General features: G+C 36.5%; 3 protein-coding genes and 1 long non-coding RNA gene across 4 annotated transcripts; 1 reads left to right on the forward strand and 3 right to left on the reverse strand.

Moving 5' to 3' along the window:
- Positions 1-1,504: 1,504 nt before the first annotated feature.
- LOC107047774 lies at positions 1,505-2,678 on the forward strand. Its single transcript, XM_015270606.1, has 2 exons — positions 1,505-1,766; positions 1,839-2,678. The coding sequence occupies exons 1-2, from the start codon at positions 1,508-1,510 to the stop codon at positions 2,210-2,212; spliced, it is 633 nt and encodes a 210-aa protein (XP_015126092.1). The 5' UTR covers positions 1,505-1,507; the 3' UTR covers positions 2,213-2,678.
- Positions 2,679-3,056: 378 nt separating this feature from the next.
- Positions 3,057-4,592, reverse strand: LOC107047706 (A disintegrin and metalloproteinase with thrombospondin motifs 6). The gene is made up of 5 exons (XM_029126730.1): positions 4,573-4,592; positions 3,826-3,966; positions 3,452-3,590; positions 3,294-3,392; positions 3,057-3,212 (listed from the first exon to the last, which is right to left on the reverse strand). Exons 1-5 carry the CDS (start codon positions 4,590-4,592, stop codon positions 3,153-3,155), a joined length of 459 nt encoding a protein of 152 aa, XP_028982563.1. The 3' UTR covers positions 3,057-3,152.
- Positions 4,593-4,604: 12 nt separating this feature from the next.
- On the reverse strand, positions 4,605-5,032 carry LOC107047772. Its single transcript, XR_001461650.2, has 3 exons — positions 4,956-5,032; positions 4,773-4,826; positions 4,605-4,691 (listed from the first exon to the last, which is right to left on the reverse strand). It is a non-coding gene; the product is annotated as an uncharacterized LOC107047772 (long non-coding RNA).
- A 3,851-nt stretch (positions 5,033-8,883) lies between these two features.
- LOC107047743 lies at positions 8,884-11,506 on the reverse strand. The gene is made up of 4 exons (XM_015270569.1): positions 11,299-11,506; positions 10,125-10,661; positions 9,757-10,059; positions 8,884-9,689 (listed from the first exon to the last, which is right to left on the reverse strand). The coding sequence occupies exons 1-4, from the start codon at positions 11,365-11,367 to the stop codon at positions 9,294-9,296; spliced, it is 1,305 nt and encodes a 434-aa protein (XP_015126055.1). The 5' UTR covers positions 11,368-11,506; the 3' UTR covers positions 8,884-9,293.
- Positions 11,507-14,003: the final 2,497 nt, after the last annotated feature.

A 14,003-nucleotide genomic window follows, 5' to 3' on the forward strand; every position in this document is an offset into this window, starting at 1 on the left:
ATGCGTGGAACAGATACAAATAAATTTGATTAGCTCCAAAAATAATTCTTAACCGGAGATACTCCCTAATATTGCCTGAATTTTTAATCCGAATGGGAAAAATTTTTTTCTTCAGCGATTGGTTTCCTGCAGGAAAACAATAGAAACCCTTTCGCCTCACCTCCAACATTTCTTCCTCGCCCGATTATCCTTAAGGATACAATTTTAGCTTTTCAGAGCATTCATGAGTCACTGATCAATTTTTGTGCTGTCATGTGTAAAAATTATACATGATTATTTGTATCTAACATGAAAACAAAACTTGCCGTATAGATTTCGGATGATAAAGTCAAACAAGTTGAAATCTAATTCTTTGCATTCAAAACTTGCGCTCATTCGTATGCGCATGACAATTGACGAAAAATGGCGAATTACTCATTGATAACTTGCTGTTGTGGAGTGAAAGTGGATTGAAGCTGGTGAGAAATGGTCTTCCTGCATTCAGTAAACACAATTAGCATATTTTCTGAAAATTAACTTGTATGAGTCTATTTGCGCTTTAAATAAACAATCCAAAGGTGAGTAATGAAAATAGACAAAATTTGTGTCACTGACGGAACTGTAGAGGTTAGGACTCGCTATTTTTGAGCCAGTATCGCTACAAAATTGATACTTGCAGATGAATGAGAATATAATCGACCATTTACGTTGTTCACCACTTTTATGGAGTACTGAAGACCACAAAACTCCTCAAAAACGCCAGAAACTCAACCCATTGAGACCCTCAAGTCTACATAATACATCAAGTGGTGACTCTTTACTGAATTATGAGGGAAAATACAGACGTCTGGAGGCAGAACTTGAAATCATTCGGGCCAGACTATATCAATCTGAAATAACTGCAATGCGCCTGCACAAGGTACGAAAAGAGATTGAAGAAATTTTTGAAAGGGAGAAAATTGTGCTGCAGATGCAGGTGAAATCGGACAACGAACTGATAGAGCAGTTGCGTGAGGAGCTGGAGGTAGCAACAAAGAGAGCAGAGGAAGCACGTGAAGCCGAGGTGGCTGCAGAGTCCGAGATGTTCCAAATGAAGACCACAATGGAGCAGCAAGTCTCAGAATTGTTGCTCGAGATTGCTAGATTGAAAGAGTTAATCTCTTCAAACTGTGAAAACACTCCAACACCATCAGAGTCTCAGGGAGATGACGCAGAAGTTCTAAAGAAGAAGCTGAAAACTGCGGAGGAGACGATAATCCGAATGAATAATGAGATGGAGGAGAATCAGATATCTCGGACAGACTTCAACGCTCGAGATGCTGAGCTCGAGCATGCAAGGATAGTAATTCAGAGATTGAATTCAGAGAGAATTTCCTGGGAAGAGCGAGAGGCAGATCTGATGTCACGTGCGAAGGACCTCGAGCAGCAACAAGAATCCTTGAAGAATGTTATTTCAACCTTTACTGAAGCTGTGAAGCATAAAGATTTTCTCGAGGGAAAAATGCATGATGAATTGAAAGATAAATTGATGCTTGAACAACACGTGAACATCCTACAGAAGAAGTGTGAGGAATTATCATCAAAGCAGTCTTCAGCAACTTGTAAGGATATTTCTCCTTACCATCAGACAGAATCTCTATCGATGGAGGGAGTAAGACTGACGTATCGGTTTGATGATGTTCGTGGAGAATTTCAAAAGCTGGAAGCAGAATCCGAGAGAGCCATGAAGATAGGAGGGGATGTTCATGAAACAAATAAAGAAGAACTTGATGGTAAATCGATTAAAGGTGAGTCTCTGAGCATAGATGCTAATGAAGAGGTTCCATGGCAAGTGTTAGATGGAGATCAATTTTCATCAGATACTCCATCTGTCGGGGTCGTCGAGGACCTTGAGAAAATAGATCCAAAGCAGCCACGAAAACCGATTCTCCTCATCAGGGTGGCGGATAATTATTTCGTTCTACCATCAAACCCAAAATTCTTCACCATCGATTGGGAAAATGAGTATACACGTAATGCACCTCACAAGTATGTCTGCAATAGGTGTCAAGTGGTTGAACAGTTTAAAACGAAAATGGAGGATCATGTGTGGGTTAAACACTATTACGAATGTTATAAGTGTCCTACATGTTATATTCATCGTCCATCGTCACTGCAATCGAGATACAGCATCAGACGGCACGTCAAACAATTTCACCCCCATTTGTTTAAGTGTAGAGAAAGTAAACAATAGCTTCAGTTATTGATTTTGTATCTGCATCAACCATTGGGGGATGTCGACGAATCCTTGAAAACATTATATTTTTTCGAGCAAAGTTTGAACATGCTCTACACAGATTTTGATCAAAAAATATTGTAGTAGAAAAATGGTACGAGTTTACTGCAAGGTAATTTTTTTTGCAATATCTCGGAATTATAGAAGAATAGCCAAATAATTTTGAGAATCTGTTTTCATGAAGTAGGTAAGACTAAGCTATAAAAAAATGTCCATTAAGATTTTGTTTCGTCAAGATGAATTTTTAAAACTAATGTAATAATAGAATTGGCTCTTCTTGCTGTTTTCTTACGTTACTGAAGGTTTTAACCATATGCTAGGGGATATGAAGTCTAATAATTTTATCTTCAACTATAAGTGTTGTAGACTTTGGAAATGCAAACAAACGTTCTATTTAGTAGATATTTTTATCATTGTTATTTTTATTTTTTATATTAAGTTACGTTCATAAACAAAGATAAAATGAGTTATTGGAGTTCAATTTTTATTCGTTAAGGACATGGTTTGTTGACAATCAAATGAAATATACGAATTGATTGACGGAAATAAATGTCTGGAAATCTTTCATTAAAGATGAATTCGAATAACCAGCTTTTTATATCCATATCAAATGAAAACAAAAATCATGAGACAATTTGCTTGAGGCACAGACTTTTTTAGCTCCCACAACGACTTCCCTGCTACATTTAACTACATTGTTGGGAAAAGGAGGAAATTTTGGTTTATTCACTCACAATTTTTTTTAGTGTATTTTACATACAATTGTGAAATAAATGAAAGATAAAATTGGTGTCATAAAAGCTTCCTCTAATCTGCTTTCTAATAATTCTTACATGTATTCAATTCATACATTCAAATGCAATCGTACATTTTCAAACTCTTCGCGCAAAAAAGCCTGCTAATTATCATCATCTTGTAGCTTTTTTTTTATGGACATGCATTTTCCATTTCTACATTCCTGAAATCAAAATGGTATTTCCATATTAATTGTCTTACATTTTCGTACTGTGAATAAGTAAACATGTAGTGGTATACTTACACCTGTAGGGCACGGTGTACCGTCATGCGCTGGTCCTGTGTCTTTACATATTGAGAACCACCCCCATTCGCACTCAACATTTTGACAAATATCTGATGACTGAAATGATGAGTTAGGAACTATTCCAAACGGAAAATTGAGGCCTCATTTTTACATACCTCGCATGGGTCGTCATATCCTCTACTTATGCATTGGTCTTTCACACTAATCTGTTTACCCGGTAATAATACCTCATCCACCAACTCTCCTTGATATGTAATAGGGGTGTCATTATCTAGACAATTTTCCACATTTGATCTGCATTCACGAATATTTATTGATCAAACAATTAGTTTGTTACATTTGTTCGCTAATAAAAAAAAATGAATTCTGTCAATCAAATTCGCTTGAGATAAACAAATACTCAAAATTTCCACACAAAATCTCTCTATAAACTCGTGTCCGGAAAAAATTTTATTGGCAGAATTAAATTTTTTATTTATCAGTGGTGATATCAGAGAAGCTAAGAAATTTTCAGGGAATTCAAATTTACCTCAAACCTTCAGAAATGATCGCTCTGCTACAGTTGGACCACTCGAAAGGGCGGTCAATATGTTTGTAATTGTTTGACAGTATGTAACGTCGCTCTGTACAATTCAGTAATAGCGGAGATTCATCGTGCAGAGCCCCCAGCCTATCGATTTATATTTAAATAAGCATACAGTGATAAAGAAGAGAAAATTATGCTCTGAATATTGTCTGAATAATCGGTAAAAATTGAGAACTTATGCGCATTCACATTCTCAAGAATCGTTACAAGAAAATAAATTAATGAAAAGATGAAAATCATCTTTGTTTCTATAATAGCCAGTAATTAACAGATAGTAAAATCGAATGTGTAGAGAAGTATCAGGGAATTTTTGTCAATTCAGTGAGATCAATCAATTCTGAGGTTAAACTTCCCTACTAATCTGAAATTAATAACAAAAAACCGAATATGCATTTTTTTGTTCGAATTCGATTGATCCATTCGGAAGCAAATTGCTAACTTATTAGCAAAAAAAACTATACCCGATTTACACCTGTGCGATGGGCCACCTGTTTCAGTTAACTAGTCAATGGCAATTACAGGAAAACGACGCGCTGCGGTGTTTCGCTTATATGGTGACCCACGTAATGTAAATGAACTGTATAAATGTAACAAAGCTGTGCAAAGGAATGTAGACGAAGTTTATGTCTGTAAATCTGGCAAAATGAGTGTAAAATTAATTTGTAAAGAAAAATTTAAGAATCGTCTCACGTACATATGACCAATTTCATGAGCTGCTACATGTACACCTTCATAATGCATATTATCATAAATTACTCCAGACATTGCGTCACCATTCTCATGGCATTTAGGTCCCAATCCTGCACTTCCTATTTTTTGTAAAATTACATAGATCATTGAATTTATAGGTGCGTCAGTCTTTCATTATTTATTAACGATGAATCGCTTACCGACTATTCCATCATTTTTGCACTGTCCTTCGGCGTTTTGATCACAGAGTGTCACTGAAAATTCATTGGAAATTCTTTTATTATTTGTGTTACGATATCTTCAGATATAGGTGTTGGTGGAAATATAATAATAAACCAAAATATGCGAATTCGTAATCTTTCTCAGAATAATCTACTACCCACTTCGTTTGTATCATGACGATATCGTAGGTACTTTCAGGGATGAACATGTCCACCCAGTCGACTGAAAACCACGTTACACCACGGTTCATCATTCCGTCTTGAATTAAATCCTTTATAAAAGGAAGTGCCGGGCGTGCCTATTATGAGAAAACCTTACAAGTGAGATTTGTCATTAAAAGAATTAAGTCATTTTTAACGACTCACCATACTGACTACGATTCCAGTCAATCTCAACTGTACTTTTGGGTCTCGAAGAGTGCTAAATCGAAGATTCACTGAGTTCTAGAAATTGATTGTGTACATCATCAATCTCATAAAGCAGAATTCCCGAGTTCTAAGAAATAGTAAGCTTTTAAAGTCTGATACACAACGCATGGAAACTTATTACAATGATAGTGGATGTATTATCATTACGTAGTATATGTCTCGTTGTAATCGAGGATTGCCAGCACCTCAGGATATACAGTTTCAGCAGTTGATCGTTTTAATCTGTCATAAGCGCTCTTATTGTATTTTGATTGTGTTTTCTTGAATCTTTCAGGACTTCCCATCGAGGCTGAAAACCGAAAGAGTTGGTTTTGATTATCATCTATTTATTGCTATGTCTTGATATTTCATAGCATTTCAAGTCAACTCCAGGTGAGATCAGAAAATCAAGAAATTGACCGTTCACAATGCCACCGTAGAGAATTGACCCCTCACGTACGGGGTCGATGCGTGGTATCGACCCATATGAATGTGAACGCTTATTTCCAAAATTGATTATTTCCAAATCTATGAAAAATAACTTAATCAAATGAACAAAATTGGGAACCGGAATACTGTAGCTCCAATTACATACCGGTTTCGTAATTTTCCATGCATTAGAAATAATCGAATCCGAAACGTATTGAGCACACACTTCGCGTGGTAACAAAAGGGCCCTGTCCGTGAGGGGCTAAAAGATATTTTTATTGGATACTTATTCATCAACTCACGAAGAACAATTCGTTCATTCTTTGGTGGTTCCGGTGTATAAAGTATGTGATAATCAGACAGCGTGAATCCTTCAGATTTATCATCCCATGTCTGTTCCTCGAAGAGATGGTTTTTCCTTCAAGAGGCTTCTGACGATCCTCTTTGATAACGGCGCTATTCTGGTGCGGTTGACGTTTCCAACCTGCAATAGCGTATCATGATGAGAAACAATGAAAACAACATTGTGAGTGAAATTTCACAAATTGCATTTCATTTTAGAAGCTACTTTCAAAACGGTAAAATTGTAGGAATTTTTCGAATGCGCGTCATTATTCATGAAAGCATCGATGATTGAAGAAGTTAATTTCGTGCTGCTCTGCTTGAAGGAATAAAAGTCTTGAGGGATAAAATGGAGGAATCTCTTACGAAATACTGATGATCATATTCATCAGAAGTCGAGACGATGGACATAAACCGCATCGGATCCTCATATATTGTTACGGCACCGCTGATTACCTGAACAGAGGAGTGCATAGCCCATATTAAGTTACGAAAATCTGTCGATCGTTATAATTGACCGATATTGCTCATGATTTTTTTACATTCTCATCAGCCTTAATAATTGTTGAAGAGTTATACACCAGCCAGACGGGAGTTTTTGAGCGAATTATGGAAGTTTCTCTCATCGTCCAAGTGACATTGTCGCCTGTCGATCTTCGAAATCGGAATTCCTTTGTAGTTTCGTTTTCCAATTTTATATCTCGATGTAGAAGTCGCACAATTTCATAGCCTCCATCTAGAAACAATATTTTGAAGTATCAATGTACTGGAATATATTTTGTTGTTAAATCATTGGTTGTGAATATGTTACCAGTCAATTCTGTTCCATCAACTTGACCTAGCTCTTTCCTGAGTAAGTCATCACTTTCACTCTATGACAGAAAATATAACTTCAAATTTCTCAAAATGATTTACGATAACACAGCAACTCTCAATAATTTACTTACACCATTGATGATTGTAATACTAATATAGTACGTGAGGAGTACTGCATGCAAAAAAGAGCGTAAATTCCTCATACTTTAGAATGAAAAATAAAATTTGACTGATTCACGGAGTAGGTGTTCTGACAATTTATAGACACGTCTTATCGTAAATGAAATATCAATAGATAGATCATCAGTAATAACTAGTGGAATTATGGTGAAATGTTCTCCGTCCGAGGTCATCGCCCCAGTCAATTTAGTACATGTGTACGAATGTTGAATAAATCGCAAGTTAATGTCCATATTTCAGATAAAGACTAACCGAATTATCCAAATGACGCAAATCAGTGGAATCATGTGTCAATCAGTGGTTTATTTTTCTTACGGCCTTCGAATCCCTTTACGGGTCCCATTCGGCACTCTATCCAACCCTACACAAAGAGAAAAATTGAATAAAAATTACCTAGAAAATCGTCACAATTTTTTCTATACGAATGGTAATCGTGGGTCGAAGTGTAATTCAGTGAAAAAATACTATTTTTTAGTGGATACACCAAATTTATTTCAATAATTTATACATCAAACTCTTTGTTTTTTCCATACAAACAATAATCTAAATCCAAAAAAAAAGCTTTCCATGACAGTAACCTAGAGGCTTAGGAATGTTGTGACGGGGATTCACAGAATTTCCTCGTATATTTCATATATAATTCAATCTTGTTTTGGTGTTGTGATGAATGGAGTCCCTGGGACGAGTGTCGAGTTGTTATTTGTGTGGTGATTTGGCTCTGCTTCAGGACTGGAAATTATTTAACATCTTTCTGATGAAAAAATCCATAGATGCGGAAGTGATTAATTTTGAAATTTTTATACATGTATTTTAATTAATAGATTACATCTATAAGTGGAATAGTTATGTAATATATAACCTCAGAGATTTCACAGCTATTTTAGATAGAATTAATATGTGATATTTTAATGGTTGAAGGATAGCGGAGTGAAATGTTTGTCAGAAAAGTTTTGTCATGTTGTCTAAAGGTTGTTGGTGTTGTCTAGGTTCTTCTCATTGGAAGCTGATGCACCGCCACGTCTTCGACGTGACTTAAAAGCGAAGAGCGGTTGCTTTCACAAATGAACATTTTGTGTTGTGCAGGAGAGAAATTAATTCTTCGTAACCCAGACCAAAATTATGATCAAATTTGAGCTATTTAACTTTATTTACTTTATTATTATTCATAAATCAACAATTACTATGAATATAAATAACCAGAAATTATAATTTTAATTCAAATAAATAGAGGTGAGTATTATATCAATTTACCAAAATTTTAACCAGTGTAAAGACAAGAACTAGAATAGGAAAATAATCAGAATATGATATAGTCGTCATCAAATGATAGAGCAAAATATATTTCATCTGATGCGAACGATATAGGTAGACAAATGGATGAAATAACATTTTCATCACACTGTCACGAAAAGTGAACTTTTCGGCACGCTCCACGGGAGGGAACTCTGACTTTGCGCCTACGCCGAGACGGAAAATCGCGTTCTAACCATGGGAAGTAAAATAAAGGACCCTCAGCCGCGTGCTTACCAACCTCGCCTTCGGCTCGGCTGGGAATTGCACTGGCGGCTGAGGATCCTTTATTTTCCCTCCCTAGGTTAGAAATATACTATTTTCACGAGTTACGAACAATATTTTTTATCACAATGTGGCGGAAATTGGACTTTTAGTCACGCGGTGCGTGCCGAAAAGTTCACTTTTCGTCACAGCGTGATGAAATAGTATATTTCGTAACGAGTGCAAAAAAGTGTTTTTTGGCGAGTGGGATGTTTATATCACGAGCCGAAGGCGAATGATATAATCCCACGAGCTAAAAAACATTTTTTCACGAGTTACGAACAATATTTTTCATCACAATGTGGCGAAAATTGGACTTTTAGGCGCGCGGAGCGTGCCGAAAAGTTCACTTTTCGTCACAGCGTGATGAAAAATATTGTTCGTAACTCGTGAAAAAATGTTTTTTGCACTCGTTACGAAATATACTATTTTTACACACCTGCATGCAAAGTTTATACTTTGTTCCCTGATAAGGAGGAGCAAAGTGAGAACTTTCCGCCGTAGGGTGGAAAGTTGCTCTCTCAGATGGAAAAGAGCGATTACTTTCCGCCATCGGGAACAACTTTCCAGCCTTGAGTGGAAACTATTCACTTTCCTCGCACTCATCAGAAAGCAAAATCCAAACTTTTCTTTGGGGCTGTGTTAAAAATAGCATGTACACCTCGGACGGGAAAAATATATCTTTCCGCCCTTATTGCACAATATACTATAGCATGCATCTGTAGACGATAAAATATCATGTTACATCATCTACTATTCGATCAAATCAATTCAATCCAAATAACCCCTCTCATCTAATATTGGAAGAATCTTTGCTATCGTTTCTCGGGCCGTTGGATTCTTCAGAAGATCTGTTGTCGATTCCCCTCTCTCAAGTATGTCATCTACGTCTTCAACCTCGTCATCGTCTGCTATCATTTTGGGGTAGAATGTTAGTGCCGCCATGAGCGTGTAGTCTCGTCGTTTGAACATTGATCTTTTCAATTGTTCTAGGGTGGGGGACTTTGCACAACAGCCTAATGTTTGCATTGTGCTCGCGAAACGGTTCAAGTAACATTGTAAAAATATTTCGTCGTTGGTCATTTTTATACTTGTTTCGGGGACGATGCCAAGAAAATAGAGCAGGTCGATCGCAGGAGAAGACCAAATGCACATTTGATAGTCCACCTGGACAAGAAAATGAATGAGGCTGTTTATCGAATATCTCATAATAATATATTTTCAGGATACTTACAAAGCGAACCTCTTGGGGTTCTCCATTTCCATCGTCTTTGAACATGATGTTATTGACCCACAGATCTCCGTGATTCAAAACTTGAAGTTCGTCTGCATCGCATTGGTAGACTATGAAAAGTTTTTGAATAATTTCTCTCGATTTATTTATTAGCTTATTAGATATTGAGACAAATTTTTCGCCCGGCCAATTACGAACACTGTTTCCAATAGATTCCAAACCATTCGATATAAATGTAAAGAACGCAACCGGTGTCTTGGAATTGATGAAGCCGCTTGCAAATCGTGACACGCACCCAGGATTCTAATAACAGATATTATTAGTTGACAGATAAATTAATGATGAGCTTCTTTTATATTTTCTCCTACCTGTTCATTTAATAAAACCGATGCTGCATGAAAATCCGCGATATTTTCCAGTATCATGAACATCTGTTTTTTGTTTAAGCCTACTTTACGATTCTTATTCTGAAACCCAAGAGAAACTAAATCTTCCATAACAATAATATTCGGCTCATTTGAAGAGTAATAAGCTTTAGGGCTCAACCGTTTTCCAATCAGCTTTTCGATCTTAGGCACAATTTCTTCTAACATGAGTCGTTCGGTATCAAAGATATTGGTTTCTCGGACATATTCCAAGGTCATTCCATTAGAATCTGGCTCCTCTTTTATGATTAGATGTGCAACATTGTGCTCTACTTCGTGATAAAGCCCCTTGGGTACATTACAAATGTATTTGAGAGTAAATCTTGTTAAGTAACTCAGGTAATTATCCCCTTTTTTCACCGCTGCTCTTTTCTCTACCAACTGCACATCCTGGATCGTATCGTCACACATTCCCAGGCGCAGAATTTTTTGAAAGAAAACGTCACCTGGATCGATGCGGTCCAGAAGCATCACGCGCTTCTATTCGCAAAAAATCAGCTTTGAGAATTCAAATTATCATTGGTATTCTATTTACAAGCATTCCAATTAATTAGTCTATCATTTCCGCAGAAATACTTTTGCTGTTTTCATTGTTATCTTCAAATGTGATTACCGAATGGCAAAGCTATTGATAACAACTAAAAGTCAGTGTTTGCGTTTTGTTTACTCGAGCCCCACTCATTGGAGGTAATAAATTACAAACGATGGAGATAATTCAGCATCAAGTAAGTCGTTAATGGTTTCAGAGTTATTATTAGCAGTTGTACTCATTGTCTCTCTCATCATGATAATAACGGACAATGGAACTGTAGTACTATAGTTCTACGTGATCAATGAATATTTTTGTATTCATCGAATAATAGACCTTTTCATTCTGAGAGTCATTAGATTTGCGGACACTTTTTTCCCATGTTAATTCCCCTAGGATTTGCGGACACTTTATCGAATTTACATTTAAATCATGGTTTTTGAGCGCTCAAGTGTATATCATTGTAAAGTTCAATATTTATCAGAATTTTCCATGGTTTTTTCGGAGATTTTTTCGTTGAATGAACGAAATAAATATTTCTCCTAGATTTCCAGAATGAAAAGGTCTATTTTTATATTATTCACCTACCAATTGTCTGTTCTCTGAGAGTCCAGAGAAGGTTTCAGTCGTCGAAGGTTGCACCTGTGTCGAATCCATGACGCGCAATGAAATCACTATGAAAAAGAATTAGATTGCGCCAACTGAGGCGTTTATATACCCACTTGTCGAGCACACTTATGTTCGTGGAATGAATTACAGTTTTTTTCACGCATCGAGCTTCACTAACGCTGCAATGTATCTTATTGGATGTTTACAAAACGCCTTGGCTAAGTTGGAGATTTTGAGTGACGAGGCGGCGTGTGGGATTGCGTTGTAAGTCGTAACCACTAAATTGGACTCGTTCATTATATTGTAGTGCGCAATCATTCTACTGAAATCACTGATTGCATCTTTGTGATTATAATGTATGTTCAGTTTTATGAGAATTACATATATAAGGAAGCATGAGATTATATCTTTTTTTAATTGTTTCTCGAAATTGAACAAATCAACACTGATAGAACGGATTAGTTTTTGTTAAACGGAGAGAAATATTCACTAAAAATTACGTGTCTTTTCCGTAACTCCAGGGCGAAATGTGGTTGTAGGAAATTTTACGGAACTGTCACGGAATTTTTCCGGAGCGTTCCGTAATTTATATCTGAATCTCCTGTAAGGTCTATTCGGTCCCACCAAATGTTCATTCGTTAATAGTTAACGAATGTATATTTGAGGAGCCTTGTTTGACCTGACTTTCGCCATTCAAGTGAACCATTCGTTAACCATTAACGAATATTCATTTGGTCATATTCAACTCTACCATTTGTTAATAGTTAACGAATTTCGTTTGGAATAAATGAATCATTCTATCAGTGAAGGCGATATTTGTTGACTTGATAGTTTACAGATTGTGCAAATGTTTCCTCATAGTACGAGATCATCAGCGGAAATCTCTTGTTATATGTGCTACGGCATACATACACGCACGAAAATTCTATTGGATTTTTTTTTACTTTTGATTGATAATTCTGTTAATGTTTCGTTGCTTCTTCTGAAAAGGTTTGCAGATTGACGGGCGTCCTTTCCACAGGAGCTATTTGATAGAAACTATTTATTGACTAAGACAATAGAATTTGATTTTTCCGTACAATTTAGTGTATTGAGATATTTTCTGAGAATGTTCTTCCTCCTCGATTCGCCCAATCAGAGCGCAGTCTTCGAAGTCACGTGATGCCTTCACGTGGGTCTTATTTTGATAATTCACCAGGCTACTAGTGAATTATCAAAATGATCATTTCCTCAATTCTGATTTCAACCAATCAAAGTACAATATTTTTCGGGGTCACGGGATCAAGAAATTAGAATCTACTATAAATCATGGAAATCACGAAAAATCAAAAGAAATTATAATTTTTTATTCTTATTGAGAAATCACAGAAATCATTCAAGAAATCACAGAAAATCATCCCACTCTGGAAATCACTTCAGCCACCAGTTTAAGAAGTGTCCAGCCCCTCGGCACAACTGATCCGTCTCGTTGCTATGCAACAAAACTATCGGGATATATTCGACAATTTTAAAGGTCTTGGGCTATTATAGCTGAACATATTTCAGTAGAATGAGTTGTATGAGAACTAAAAAGAAATGGTATTGATTCTTTCTATAAATTAGTTTTCTATGGAAAATTCGGGACGTTTTGAAATTAATGGAAATTCCAATAGCAATTCAATAGACGGTGTGTGCATGGAAATGAACATGAAAATCTTTCTCTGCTAATTGAGAAGAAAATTAGAGAACCGGGTAGCAGGCTGTCTTACAGCACCGGAAAAGAATCAGTTGCCAATATGGTAAAAATTCACTACCAATCCCGTCAAAGTTCTCGTATTTACAGTAGAATTCTTCAGACTCATAGTGATTCATTTTGCGGCACTAATAATATTTCATGGATTTTATATAAAAAGTCGAGATCCCTCTTATTGTACCGGACTGTATAGAAAATTTTACTGAGATTTCCTTGAAAAATCATTCAATTTGGAGGAACCACATTCTGAGAGAACTGAGCTTTTTCTACTCTTCGCATTAAATTCCGCCGGACAGAGCTAAGGTATGATACAGGGAGGTATGGTGAAGCTTTGATGTCGCCGACACCGAAACAGGGGACAAGTTCCAATGGAAGCCGCGCACGGCGCTGTTGCGTCCCTTCCCCTCACGCGGGTTAGATCTCCCACCACACGCCGATTTTACTTGCGTCGCGAATTCAAATCCCCGTCAAATCAATTTTTTTTTTCATGAGAGAGAAATACTATATTTCGTAACGAGTGCAAAAAAATGGTTTTTGGCGAGTGGGAGGTTTATATCACGAGCCGAAGGTGAGTGATATAATTTCACGAGCCAAAAACCATTTTTCAACTTTGATTCGAGTTAACTATTAGACGAATAAACTTAGCAATAAACATATACATTTTTCACCTCATGCAGTTTAACTCATTCAAGCAGAGGAAAAATTTTAACACATTCAGACAGGAAAAATTTTCCCATGAAACTCAGTATCATCCATAAATTTCTCCACATGTGAATTTTTCTAATAAGCCCTGTAAAATATTCTCGCTTCGAAAAAAAATACAATATTGGAATGTCTATTTCGACATAACACCCCAGAAGACTGACATGAAAATGCGATCGAGCAGCCCAGATATGCCCTGTTACTACAGGTTCTCCACGTATAAAAAGGTCTTATAGGGGTCCCTGTAAAA

The sequence above is a fragment of the Diachasma alloeum genome, unplaced genomic scaffold (genome assembly GCF_001412515.2).
Source record: "Diachasma alloeum isolate Michigan unplaced genomic scaffold, Dall2.0 Dall_scaffold_78908, whole genome shotgun sequence".
NCBI classification, from domain to species: Eukaryota; Metazoa; Arthropoda; class Insecta; order Hymenoptera; family Braconidae; genus Diachasma; species Diachasma alloeum.

Coding starts and splice junctions, on each gene's coding strand:
- LOC107047706 (XM_029126730.1), bottom strand. CDS start 4,592: ATGAAATTGGTCATATGTAC. Junction 3,967..4,572: donor ATGAAATTGGTCATATGTAC/GTGAGACGATTC, acceptor ATAAATCGATAG/GCTGGGGGCTCTGCACGATG. Junction 3,591..3,825: donor ATCATTTCTGAAGGTTTGAG/GTAAATTTGAAT, acceptor TCGTGAATGCAG/ATCAAATGTGGAAAATTGTC.
- LOC107047774 (XM_015270606.1), top strand. CDS start 1,508: ATGCTTGAACAACACGTGAACATCCTACAGAAGAAGTGTGAGGAATTA. Junction 1,767..1,838: donor TGATGGTAAATCGATTAAAG/GTGAGTCTCTGA, acceptor AATTTTCATCAG/ATACTCCATCTGTCGGGGTC.
- LOC107047743 (XM_015270569.1), bottom strand. CDS start 11,367: ATGGATTCGACACAGGTGCAACCTTCGACGACTGAAACCTTCTCTGGA. Junction 10,662..11,298: donor TCTCAGAGAACAGACAATTG/GTAGGTGAATAA, acceptor TTTTGCGAATAG/AAGCGCGTGATGCTTCTGGA. Junction 10,060..10,124: donor CGGTTTTATTAAATGAACAG/GTAGGAGAAAAT, acceptor ATCTGTTATTAG/AATCCTGGGTGCGTGTCACG.